This window comes from Ornithorhynchus anatinus, chromosome X2 (assembly GCF_004115215.2).
Source record: "Ornithorhynchus anatinus isolate Pmale09 chromosome X2, mOrnAna1.pri.v4, whole genome shotgun sequence".
NCBI classification, from domain to species: domain Eukaryota; kingdom Metazoa; phylum Chordata; class Mammalia; order Monotremata; family Ornithorhynchidae; genus Ornithorhynchus; species Ornithorhynchus anatinus.
The window spans coordinates 4,056,573-4,070,276 of NC_041750.1; the positions used below are offsets into that span (position 1 = coordinate 4,056,573).

Consider the following 13,704-nt stretch of genomic DNA (forward strand, 5'->3'; position numbering starts at 1 on the left):
GAAGGCACATCTCCTCCAAGAGGCCTTCCCTCATTTCCTCTTGTTCCGCTCCCTTCTGCGTCACCCAGATTTGCGCCCTTTATTCACCCCTCCCTTAGCCCCAGAGCACTTATGCCCATATCCGTAATTTATTTCTACTATTGTCTGTTTCCACCTCTAGATGGTGAGCTCGCTGTGGGCAGGAAATGTGTCTGTTTTATTGTGTTGTAATCTCCCAAGCGCTCAGTACAGTGCTGGGCACAGAGTAAGCGCCCAGTAAATACGACTGATTGAATGAATGTTACCGGCCTCTGCCGGGAACGATACAGCGCTCCTGAGAACCAGCGCTTAGTGCAGTGCCTGGCACATAGTAAAGTAATTTAAATACTTTTAAAATAAAAACCTGTACCTTGGACATCCCCCCACGTTCTGAACAGTCACAGCAGTGAGGAGCTCCAATCAATCAATAATCAATTCATCAAATCAATCGGTGTCTCACCCTGCAAACGAGGGGCCGGGAGACCACTCTGTCGGCAAGCTGGAGCAGAGGCAGCCTGTTTCTGTGGGACGACCTCCAGCCCCGAGCCCGCCTTTCCCCTCCGTCAATCCCATGGCAGAGTCCGTTCGGGTACCCCTCTCCCCACCCATTACCCGCCACCCGGGCAAAAACCTACGTGAGATTTTCCTCTTGGTCGAGCACTTCGCCCTCTCCACCTGCTGCCTCGTCTTCGTCCTCGGCAAACTGTTCTCCTCCTTGGGCTCCTGCTGCAGACGAAGCAACGCGGTGAGGGCGGAGACCGTTAGACGCCGCTTGCTCCCTGAGCACCGAAACGCCGACGCGAAAGCAGCGGCGTGGCCTACTGGATACAGCACGGGCCTGGGGATCGGAAGGACCCGGGTTCTAATCCCAGCTCTGCCATCTGTCTGCTCTGTGACCTCGGAGAAGTCACTTCACTGGGCCTCAGTTACCTCATCTGTAAAATGAGGATTGAGACTGTGAGCTCTGTATGGGACCTGGGTTGTGTCCAATCTGATTTGCCTTTATCTTCCCCAGTGCTTAGAAGAGTGCCTGGCACATAGTAAGCGCTTAATACCAATAGAAAAAAAAACAAAAAACCCTCCAGTGGGCCCAGAGAAGAAGCTATATCGAGGCCAAATGAAAAGGCGGACGCTTTCTTTGGAGCTCAGAGCGGGGTATGGTCCGGTGACCAAGAAAAAGTTGGGAGAATAGATAAGAGTCACCCCTCATCATCATATACACTCCCATCTTTTCTCTCTTTTGTCCATAAAGACTGAGGAATCGACTAATTGTTGACTGACTAATCGGTCTTAGTGGATTAAGATCGGTCAATCGAGCCATCTCTAGACGGTATACTCGTTGTGGGCAGGAAACGTGCCTACCAGTTCTGTTGTATTGTCCTTTCCCTAGCGCCTAGTACAGTGCTCTGCACACAGTAAGCGCTCCATAAATAGTGCTGAGTGACCGACTGATTGGAGTCGAAACTTTCTGCTTCAATCTAAGCAGACAGAGCCACTGACCTCTCCGTCGCTGTCCGAGATCACGATGAAAGCATCTGCAAAACTCCGCTTCTTCCTCACGTGGACGACGGCGTCGGGTTCTTTCTCGTCCTCTTCCGTGTTCTGAACTTCAGGGCTGTCGGCGACCTTCTTCTTTTTCCGGGGCATCTTTTCTCTGAAACAAGAGGAGGGACCGAAGGTGGGTTACTCCAGCGGTCTTTGTGATATTCCGCTTATTTTCTAGACGGCCAAAGGTCCAGGTTGAACAAAAGTGGTGAAAAGATGTTGACGTTCTTCCGGGGAAACGATAGAGATTCTGACTCCCGCTCACTAAGCGATGGCTAAGAAGCAGCGTGGCCTGGTGGAAGGAGCCTGGGCCTGGAAGTCAGAGGGCCTGAGTTCTAATCTCAGCCTTCTAGCTTGCCTGCCACGTGATCCTGGGCAAGTCACTTGACTTTTCTGGGTCTCGGTTACCTCATCGCAAAATGGGGATTAAATCCTTCTCCCTCCAACTGGACTGCAGCAGTGACAATCGTACTGATTGAGCGCTAAAGGTGCGCAGTGGCAGGGACTCCGGTTCCGCCACTTGTCTGCTATGTGATCTTGGGCGAGTCACTTCACTTCTCGGGGTGACAGTGACAGGGACCTGGTCCAACCCAGGAATCCTGCATCTACCCTAGCACTTAGTATAGTACCTGACACAGAGTAAACGCTTAATAAGTACAATATATATAATTCAACTAAAAATGGAATTAAGCCACGTCTGCAGACCATGTTGCAGGATATGTGATCTCATGTCCCTAATTCTCCTTCTCCTTCTTCCCCCTGTCTGTACACTACTTCAGGTAAATCTCTCTAGCTTGAATGCAAGCTCTTTCAGCAAGTCTATTTACTGTGGTCTCCCAAGTGCTTAGTACAGTGCTCTGCTCACAGTGAGCGCTCAACAAATAGTAGTTGTTGAGTCTACTTGTTGAGTCCCCACTACACTGCGCTGGGAATGAATACGATCGACTGGTTGAACCCGTCATTTTCCTCCTGACCCATGACTGCTCCCAACCAACGATGTACAACAAAACTAATTCAGAGGAGAAATTATAACCCCAGCCCAGTGGCTTCGGTCTTCTCCAAGGAAAATCCATAGCGGGAGAAGTGGCCATTAACTTTCCTGTCAGCCTTCATGCATACTGATTGATTGATACACATGAGGTAAAAAAACCGCATTTCTACACCACTCAATCCTCCCCTCGTCCATTCTTTATTTACTCTTTGTGGAACCTGTCGCTAACACACAAAGATCAAGAAAAAGGATGACGGGCGTCGGGTTAATTAAGAGAAACGCTGAACACCGGAGAGGACAAAAAACCCACTTTGCAAAGCCAACTGCTAGTGTCAAAATGCTGCCGTTCGAGAGGAGCAGAGTGGCCTAGTAGATAGATGGATGGATAGAGCCCGGGCCTGGAAGTCAGAAGGAACTGGGTTCTAATCCCGGCTCCACCACTTGTCGGCTATGTGACCTAGGACGAGTTACTTCACTTTCGGGGCCTACGTTCCCGCACCTGAAAAATGGGGATTAAGACGGCGTGCCCCAAGTGGGACAGGGACTACGTCCAACCCAATTAGTTTATTTCTAATCCAGCACTTAGAACAGGGCCTGGATCATAGTAAGTGCTTAACAGATACTGTAACAAAGAATAAATATGATTGACTGAGTGTATGAAACTCTTTCTCTGTGCCAGAACACTGTGCTAAAGCCCTGGGGCAGAGTGAGGAAAATAGGAACCGACATCAACCCTCTCCCAGACAAGATTACCACCTAAGAGTTAGTGAGAGGATGGATCTCAAACCCTTTTTCCAGACGAGGAACCTGAAGTCCAGAGAGGTTCGGTGATTTACTCAAAGTCATCCGGCAGGCCAGAGGCTGAGTTGGAAATATTTCCAGAGTCTCCCGACACCCAATCCCTGGGGGAGATATTCGGAGTTTGGAGTCAATGGAGGAGCAGTGAGGCTTGGTGGAAAGAGCACGGGCCAGGGAGTCAGAAGACCTGGGTTCTAATCCCAGCTCAGCCACATTCATTTAATCGTATTTTTTGAGCATTTACTGTGTGCAGAGCACTGTACTAAGCATTTGGAAAAGTACCATACAACAATAAACAGTGATATTCCCCGCCTACAACTTCTCTGCTGCGTGACCTTGGAAGAGGCACTTCACTTCTCTGGGCCTCAGTTACCTCATCTGTAAAATGGGGATTAAAACTGTGAACCCCACATGGGACATGGACTGTGTCCAATCTATCTTCTATCTAGCCCAGCGCAATACACTACAGTGCCTGGCACATAGTGTTTAATACTTTAAAAAAAAAAAGGCATCTATTGAGCACTGTGTACGGAGCACTGTATTAAGCGCTTGGGAAAGTACAACCCAACATAACTGGTAGACACACGCAATTTTGGGTTTACACATCAGCTCAGAGCCCATGTAGTTCTCGGGAGCCTATTGGCTTATTTTCAACAGAAAAGCAAAGGTTCATTGGACGGCCTCTTCCTTCTCCCCACGAATTCCAACTTCTGGATCTGGATTTTGCCCAGGACCAGAAGTGGGAACGTCAGAAGAGAGGGAATTGGGGATCCAGCTGAAAAAGTCATTACTGGAGCATCAACAGCACTACTTGCTCTCGCCACCCACAGCTCCCAGAGAGTCAGGATTAGAACGCAGTTCCCTCGACTCCCAGGCCCATGCTCTTCCCACTAGGCCACGCTGCTTCTCTAACACGGATCGGTCCGAGGAGGAGCAGGGAGAGGGAGAAGGCTGGTGGGGAGAGAAAGAGAGAGTAAGAAACTACAATCCCCCTACTCTCCTGTAATGAAAGGATAGCAAGCCTCTAGGATTTTGCTCAGGTAACTCGAAACGTCAAACCTCACCACCTTTTCAACCACTTCAAAAGCCAATCCCCTTCTTTAACTTTTAGAAGTAGAGCAGAGGGGAAGGTTAAAAAAAAAAGTCTGAAAAGTAAACCAGCCATTTTAAACGTCCATGAGGCCGCTCTGAGCACTCGACGCATGTTCAACTTCCCGATCAAAGAGACGAAGCCCCGCTGACTGCACATATGCACAGTGTAGAGGACCAATGTGGCCTGGGAGAATGAGCGCGAGCCTGGGAGAGAGACGACCTGGGTTCTAATCCTGGCTTTGCCGCTTGTCTGCTGTGTGACCTTGGGCAAGGCACTTGGCTTCCCCGTGCCTCAGTTTCCACCTCTGTAAAATGGGGATTCAATACCTGGTCTGCCTCCCATTTACATTGTGAGTCCCACGTGGGACAGGGATTGTGTCCAGCCTGATTATTAGTATTATTCCAGTGCTTAGAACAGTACTTATCACGTAGTAAGCACTTTCAGAAACACAATCATTATCATTTTAACAGTGGGTAAGGTAGGACCGCAACCTGCAAGTAGAAACTTAAGGGGAGCTTTGCTAACAAAATTTCTGAATCAGGCAATAGTCAATGCTTTCCAGTAACCCACACCGAGAAAACATTGAATTATTAGTGAGCCCTTCAGCATGTGAAGTGGGTGAATTAACACTGCCGTTTCAACTCTGCTTTCCCCATCTCCCGGATAAATGTTCCATCTCAACGAGGTAAGGTATGCACTTTCTTATTTTATTTTATTTGGTGTGAAAGGTTCCCATACCCAACGCACAACCAATTTGACAGCAGGGGGAATGATTTGCCATTCACCGAATGTTTTGCCTGAAGCACGTAAATAAAGAAAAACCTTTCTCCCTAGCCTTCAATCAGCTGCTGGGCTATTCGGCAGGTTTTTAGAATATCCCATCAAGTAAGGGATCAATAAGAGACAACAGGCAGGAGCCTAGCCCACATAAATCCATAAAATTGAAATTCTCAGCTTTGCTAAGAGAGTGAGCTTCAGTGCTTCCAGAGTGATGTTCTAAAAACACAGAGCGGGATGACAGGAAGGAATGCACGTGCTTATCATAATTATCATACCGTAATTATTATCTAACGACAAGAATTAAGCACTATTAAAGCACTGTCCTCCGTATGGAGGGGCTTAGAGTCACTGAAAGGACAATTTTTTCGATTATTCAAGCTGGGGTTAAAGAACGAATTACCACTGATAATCATAAAAATAATTACACTTTTTAAGTGCTTTCTATTTGCCAAGCATCATTCTAAGAGCTGAGGTAGATACGAGTCAATCAGGTCGGACTCAGTCACTGTCCCATGTGGGGCTCACACTCTTATCCCCGTTTTACAGATGAGGACACTGAGGCACAGAGAAGTGAACTGACTTGCCCAAGGGTCACACAGGTGACATGTGGTGGAGCTGTGATTAGAACCCAGGTCCTACTGACACCGAGGCCTGTGGCTTATCTACTAAGCCACGCCGCTACTCAGGGACTTCAGGGACACAGCGTGGCCCGGTGGAAAGAGCCCAGGCTTGGGAAGCAGAGGATATGGATCCTAAGCCCGGTTCCGCCACTTGCCTGCTGTGTGACCTCGGGCAAGTCGCTTCATTTCTCTGGGCCTCGGCTTCCTCATCCGCAAAATGGGGATTCAGTCATCTTCCCTCTTAGATTGTGAGCCCGGTGAAGGATAGGAACTGTGTCCAATCAGATTATCCAGTACCAATCCCAGCGCTTAGTACAGTGCCTGGTTCGTAGCAAGTGCTTAATGAGAACTATTACAAAACAAGGCCATCTTCTAGATTTTAAGCTCCTTCAGGGCAGGGAACACATCTACCCACTCTGTTGTATCAGACTCTCCCCGGTGTTTCGAGCACGGTAGGCGCTCAATAAATAGCACCAGTGGATCCATTTTTAAGGGTGACAGGATTGAAGCGTCTTGGGATGAATCCAGAGACGGTAAAGGTGACCCCGGAAGAGGGAACTCAACTATTTATTTCACAGGTGATATTCTAAGGGGCGTCCTTGAAAAACCCGCCCATTTGTGATATTATTTATCATTTCCTCTCGGCACATCCATCATTGCGATAGACGGGTAGAACAACCGCTGACAAGATAATTCAAAATCTTGACATTCCAAGAACTACACCTGTCAAAGCTGCTGTGACAGCTGAGGAAAGGGAACTGGAAAATGAAATCTGAATGAACGAATCTCACCCGAAACAAGGCGGTGCTTGAAAGGCTCTGGGCTGGAAAAAAAGAGACTGCTCAGAATCAAGGAATCGGGGGTGTTTAATGAGTGCTTACTATGTGCAGAGCACTGTTCTAAGCACTTGGGAGAGTACAATACAAGAGAATTTGCAGACACTTTCCCTGCCCGTAATGAGTTTACAATCTAGAGGAGCAATGGATTCTATCTTCCCTCTGCCTTCCACACACTCAGGCCTAACATTCAGGGCTTAGAACAGTGTTTGGCACATCGTAAGCACTTAAATACCATCATTATCATCCCTGGAAACCTAACTTTTGAGGGGGAGAGGGGGAATCAGACGAAATTCACTTAAAAACAACTTCCCTTCTGTTTCAAGTTGGAGGTACAGTGAACAGGTTGGTGTTGGAGAAGCGGGCAGTAACAATAATAATAACTGTGGTACTCGTTAAGCGCTTACTATGTGCCAGGCACTGTACTAAACGCCGGGGTGGATACAAGCAAATCAGGTTGGACACAGTCCCTGTGCCGCGAGGGGTTCGCAGTCTCAATCCCCATTTTATATTTGAGGTAACTGAGACCCCGAGAAGTGACTTGTCCAAGGCGGCACAGCGGACAAGTCGCAGATCTGGGATTAGAATACAAGACCTTCTGACTACCAAGTGAGCGTTCTATCCACTAAATGGAGAAGCAGAGGGGCTCAGCCGAAACAGCCCGGGCTTGGGAGTCAGAGGTTGTGGGTTCTAATCCTAGCTCCGCCACTTGTCAGTTGTGTGACTTTGGGCCAGTCGCTTCACTTTTCTGTGCCTCAGTTCCTTCGTCTGCAAAATGGGAATGAAGCCTGTGAGCCCCACGTGAGACAATCTGATGTCCTTGTACCTATCCTGGTGCTTAGAAGAGTTCTTAGCACAAAGTAAGTGCTTAACAAATATCATATTTATTATTAAATAATGCTGTTGGTCAGGGTAGGAGATCAGCAAGGGATGGAAAGGGAATTGGGGGACGGGGAGGTGGGGGGCGTCAAATCTATCTCCTCTGGGGAGGTGGGAGTTTGCCAGGGTGGGTGGAGGTGGAGAGGGGCTTCAAGGGTCTGTGCGGGAGGAGGAGGAGGTGGGGTGTGTGACAGAGGGATGGGGACTGATGGGGTGACAGGGACCCTTCTAGACTGTGAGCCCAGTGTGGGCAGGGACTGTGTATACTTGCCGCTGAACTGTACTTTCCAAGCACTTAGTACAGTGCTCTGCACATAGTAAGCACTCAGTCAATATAGCCGAATGAATGGGGCGTAGATGGTTAAGAGTTACCGGGGTGTGCGGGAGAAGGGATATGGGGAGTGGGCAGAGTGTGCGGGGCAGGTGGGTGGGGTTGTTGGGGTGTGCGGGAGAAGAGGAGGGGCAGTTGGAGTTGACGGAGTGTGGGGGGCATGGGTGGGGTGTGCGGGAAGGGGAAAGGGGGTTGCAGGGAGAGAAGATTGCCAGGGTTTGCGGGGAGAGGGAGTTGTCGGGGTGTGCGGGAGAGGAGGAGGATGTGTTGCCGGGGTGTGCGGGAAAAAGAAATGGGGGGTTGTCGGGGTGTGAGGAGAGAGGAGTTGCCGAGGTGTGAGGGAGGGGAGAGGAGGTTGTCGGGATGTGAGGGAGAGGAGGTGGGGGGATGTCGAGGTATGCGGGAGTGGAGGGGGGCTTGTCGGGGTGTACGGGAGAGGAGTTGTCGAGATGTGAGGGAGAGGAGGTGAGGGATGTCGAACTGTACGGGAAGAGGAGGCTGTCTAGGTGTGAGGATGTCGAAGCGGGCGGAAGAGGACAGGAGGTTGTCGAGGCGGGCGGGCGAGGAGAGGAGGTTGTCGAGGTGTGCGGGAGGGGAGGTGGGGGGATGTCGAGGTGTGCAGGAAGGGAGGTGGGGGGATGTCGAGGTGTGCGGGAGAGGAGGTGGGGGAATGTCGGTGTGTGCGCGAAGGGAGGGGTCGGGTGGAATGGGCGGGGTGTGCGAGGGGGGATGGGTGTGCGGATCGTCCACGGGCGTGCGGTGTGGTGTGGTGTGGTGTGTTGTGATGTGGTGCGGGGCGGGGCGGGAGTTACTCACCGGCCTGGCGGCCCCCGGTCCCGGATCCGGGCGGCTCGGGCTCCCCGAGAGCGTCGCCGGGGTGGAGGAGGGGAGCGGGCGGAGCGCGGGGGGAGGAGGGCCGGGGCGCGGGGCTGCGGGGTGCGGGGGAGGGGGGGCGGGCGGGAAGCAGGGAGGGAGGTCGGCGCTGCCTCCCCGCCGCGGCGTGGACACGGGACGGACTGCGCAGGCGCGGCGGGTCCGGGGACGGCACCACCCCGCCGCCGGGGGCGGGGGGGAAGCGCAGACCCGCCGCGGCACAAACCAAGTCGGCGCCGGGCGGGGGGGGGACACGGACGGACGCGCCGGAGGCCCAGCGGGAGGCGCGGCCCCGTCCGCCGCCCACGGGCACGCGCCCCGCCCCCTCCACCCTCGTCCTCCCCTCATGGCTGCCCCGTAATAATGCTATTTCTTCGGCACTTACTGCGAAGCGGCGAGGCCTGGTGGAAGGAGCTCGGGCTCGGGAGGTCGGAGGTCGTGGGTTCTAATCCCGGCTCCGTGACTTTGGGCCAGTCACTTCTCTGCGCCTCGGTGACCTCCTCTGTAAAATGGAAATAATAATAATGATAGTAATGATGATGGCATTTGTTAAGCGCTTACTCTGTGCAAGAAACGGTTCTAATAAGAAGACTAGTGTGGGTATTTGTTAAGCGCTTCCTATGGGCAGAGCACTGTTCTAAGCGCTGGGGAAGACAGGGTAATCAGGTTGACCCCCGTGGAGCTCGCAGTCTTCATCCCCATTTTACAGATGAGGGAACTGAGGCACAGAGAAGTGAAGTGACGGGCCCAAAGTCGCAGTTCTAAACGCTGGAGAGGATACAGGGTGATCAAGTTGTCCCACTTGGGGCTCACAGGCATTCATTCAATAGTATTTATTGAGCGCTTACTATGTGCAGAGCACTATACTAAGCGCTTGGAATGGACAAATCAGTAACAGATAGGGACAGTCCCTGCCCTTTGACGGGCTAGCGGTCTAATCGGGGGAGACGGACAGACAAAAACAATAGCAATAAAGAGAATCAAGGGGATGAACATCTCATTAAAACAATAGCAAATAAATAGAATCAAGGTGATGTATATCTCATTAACAAAATAAAATATACTGAGTGCTTACTATGTGCAGAGCTCTGTACTAAGCACCTGAAATGTCATCCCCATTTTACAGAAGAGGTCACTGAGGCACAGAGAAGTGAAGTGACTTGCCCAGAGTCACACAGCCTGACAAGCGGCGGACCAGGGATTTGAACCCATGACCTCAGGCTCCCCAGCTCATGCTCTTTCCACTGAGCCGCACTGCTTCTCTGGATTAAGTCTGTGAGCCTGATTACTTTGTTTCTACCCCAGCACTTCGAACAGTTCATGGCACATAGTAAGCGCTTAAGAAATATCATCATCATCAATAAATATGATTGAATGAATGAAAGTCATTTCTCTGGGCCTCAGTGACCTCATCTGTAAAATGGGGATTAAGTCTGTGAGCCCCACGTGCGACAACCTGATGATCTTGTATCTACCCCAGCGCTTAGAACAGTGTTTGGCGCATAGTAAGCGCTTAACAAATACCATTATCATCAATAAATACAATTGAATAAATGAAAGTCACTTCTCTGGGCCTCAGTTACCTCATCTGGAATATGGGGTTTAAAAGTATGAGCCCCATGGGGGGCAAACTGGCTTAGTGGAAAGAGCCCAGGCTTGGGAGTCCGGGGTCGTGGGTTCTAATCCTGGCTCCCCCACTTAGCTGTGTGTCTTTGGGCAAGTCACTTCACTTCTCTGTGCCTCGGTTAGCTCATCTGCAAAATGGAGATTTAGACTGTGAGTTACACGGGGGACAACCTGATTACCTTGTATCTACCGCAGCGCTTAGAACAGTGCTTGGCACATAGTTCTTAAGAAATATTATTATTAAACAAAATAATCAGGTCAGACACAGTCCCTCATAGGGCTCACGGTCTAAGTAGCTCAATCAACCAATCAATCATTGGGATTTAGTGAGAGAAGTGGAACTGGGATTAGAACCCAGGTCCTCCGACTTCGGGGCCCCTGCTCTTTCCACTACGCCATTCTGCTTCCCCATTTTCTATATCTGCCCAAGACTTCTGCGGGTGCTTATATTTATCGGTGGTGATGAGCACTTCTCCCAAAGCATTTTCAAGCAGCTGTGACAACCACTGATCAAGATAAAATTAAATTGCAATTTTCATGTAGCTGATTCTTGCCAGTGCCCATAGCCAAAGTCGGGAAGACAAAGAGAATGATAAAGGCCCCGCTAACTGTAGCTCTGAGGAAATTTATTTTACACTTCACTGACTTAACCAGGACATTATTGTGCCCGATTCCCCTAAATTAAAAGAGTACAACATTCCTGGATGCTCTCTCAAGGAAAGGCCAAGATCCAGAGGGACCAAATAAATCAGGGTCGGTGACTTAATCGTCCTTCTGTGACTGAAACTGCTTTCTATCCTTTAGCAAAGACTTTCCCAGCGCTTAGTACAGGATTTGGCACCTGGAAAGCACTTAGCCAATACCCCAGTTATTATCATTATTTCCCTGGCACCTCTAGTCTCCCACAATCATGCCAAGAAAACGAAGCAGCTTGCTTCAGTTCACTCATTTATTCAATCGTATTTATTGAGCGCTCACTTTGTGCAGAGCACCATGCTGAGTACTTGGGAGAGTACAATACAACAGTAAACAGACACATTCCCTGCCCACAGCAAACTTACAATATAGAGAGGGGCCGCTTCTTAAATTCATTCATTCAATCATATTTATTTAGCACTTACTGTGTGTAGAGCACTGTATTAAGCGCTTAGAAAGTACAACTCGGCGACAGAGACGATCCCTACCCAACAACGGGCTCACAGTAATAATAATAATAATGTAGGTATTTGTTAAGCGCTTACTATGTGCAGAGCACCACTGTTCTAAGCGCTGGGGTAGATACAGGGTCATCAGGTTGTCCCACGTGAGGCTCACAGTCTTCATCCCCATTTTACAGATGAGGGAACTGAGGCACAGAGAAGTGAAGTGACTTGCCCACAGTCACCCAGCTGACAAGTGGCGGAGCCGGGATTAGAACCCACGACCTCTGACTCCCAAGACCATGCTGTTTGGGGGGTGGGGGAAACAGACAACAAAACAAAACAAGTAGACAGGCATCAATAGCATCAAAATAAATAGAATTATAGATTAAAAATAAATAGAATTATAGATTAACCCCCATTTTACAGATGAGGGAACTGAGGCACAGAGAAGTGAAGTGACTTGCCCACAGTGACCCAGCTGACAAGTGGCGGAGCCGGGATTAGAACCCACAACCTCTGCCTCCCAAATCCCTGCTGTTTGGGGGAGAGACAGACAACAAAACAAAACAAGTAGACAGGCATCAATAGCATCAAAATAAATAGAATTATAGATTAAAAATAAATAGAATTATAGATTAACCCCCATTTTACAGATGAGGGAACTGAGGCACAGAGAAGTGTAATGACATGCTCAAAGCCACACAGCAAATGGCAGAGGAAGGATTAGAACCCAGGTCCTGAGTCCCACGTCCACGCTCTATCCATTAGGCCGTGCTGCTTCCTATATACCAACCTGAAAATCTGTTTTAGTAGTCATGGTCTTCCAGGGAGAGAGCCCTGCTTTCTCTGTACTATCCGAAAATTCTGATACACGGTCACCAGGGAATTGGGAGAATTAAACTCCTGGGAATATTAAACCAGTATGGGAATCCTGCACGGTAACTGGGAACAGACTGTCTACGACAACACGAGGAACTGCAGTTGTGCAACACGTTACTTCCTGTGGGATGGAGAACTATTTTTAGCAACTAAATTGGACTCAGGAGGTTTTATTTTCCAGTACAATACACAGGGGCCTGAACGGGCAGCATCTTAAATTCCCCAGGCACCGAATTAAGAATGCCTTGGTGGATTCTATCTATTCCACAGAATTGCCCTTTGTCCTCCTGGGTTTCTAGGGGAATGACCTATCCTTGCGGGATTAAGTTCCCGGCATCGTTCATTTGAACAGTAAAATCGGTTTGCTCCCAGAAATGACGGCATCTATTAACCCCACAGATTTATCATTTATAAATTTATAATTATAATTGAAGCAGCGTGGCGCAGGGGAAAGAGCCCGGGCTTGGGAGTCAGAGGTCAGGAGTTCGAATCCCAGATCTGCCAGCTGGGTGGTTGGGGGCAAGTCACTTCTCTGTGCCTCAGTTCCCTCATCTGTAAAATGGGGATTAACTGGGAGCCTCACGTGGGACAACCTGACGACCCTATATCTCTCCCAGCGCTTAGAACAGTGCTCCGCACATAGTAAGCGCTTAACAAATACCAACATTATTATTATTCTCTGTGCCTCAGTGACCTCATCTGTAAAATGGGGATTAACTGGGAGCCTCACATGGGACAACCTGATGACCCTGTATCTCCCCAGCGCTTAGAACAGTGCTCCGCACATAGTCAGCGCTTAACAAATACCAACATTATTATTATAATGCTTCAATCGATCGATAGTATTTGTTCAGAGCTCACCGTGCTCTCCAAAGTAAGCATCTAAGCATCTACTCTGGGCCAAGCACGGTTCTAAGAACCGGGGTAATGATAATGTCGGTATTTGTTAAACGCAATGTGCAGAGCACTGTTCTAAGCGCTGGGGGAGATCCAGGGTCATCAGGTTGCCCCACTTGAGGCTCCCAGTCTTCATCCCCATTTGCCAGATGAGGGAACTGAGGCCTAGTGAAGTGACTTCACTCCACAGTCACACCAAGTGGCGGAGTCGGGATTAGAACCCAGATCCTTTCAGGGCCGGGCCCTGAACATTGGACAAGTTTATTTTTCAAGTCTTCTTTCTAAAGCCCACAGGAGGTTGAGGAGAGCAGTGGCTCCCCGGTTTTAGGGCGTCTTCGTCAGCCCCACTCAACATGGCGGCTCTCCTCAGGCCGGGAGCGTGGCTTTTCCTCAGCT

The 13,704-nt window shown here is 49.7% G+C and overlaps 1 protein-coding gene across 6 annotated transcripts in view; it reads right to left on the reverse strand.

The window, feature by feature from the left end:
• Positions 1-9,177, reverse strand: part of UIMC1 (ubiquitin interaction motif containing 1) — a 35,735-nt gene extending 26,558 nt beyond the window's left edge. For 2 of the 6 annotated variants that reach the window (XM_029052357.2, XM_029052358.2), the window contains exons 1-3: positions 3,342-3,435; positions 1,519-1,672; positions 654-744 (exon numbers count right to left, since the gene is read on the reverse strand). In XM_029052357.2, coding sequence (XP_028908190.1) covers positions 654-744; positions 1,519-1,672; positions 3,342-3,400 — 304 coding nt within the window. In that variant the 5' untranslated portion in view covers positions 3,401-3,435. Of the gene's footprint in view, positions 1-653; positions 745-1,518; positions 1,673-3,341; positions 3,436-6,636; positions 6,669-8,707; positions 8,790-9,149 lie in introns of those variants that run through there. The other 4 variants (XM_029052354.2, XM_029052355.1, XM_029052353.1 and 1 more) reach the window with 4 other exon arrangements.
• Between the last annotated feature and the right edge of the window lie 4,527 nt (positions 9,178-13,704).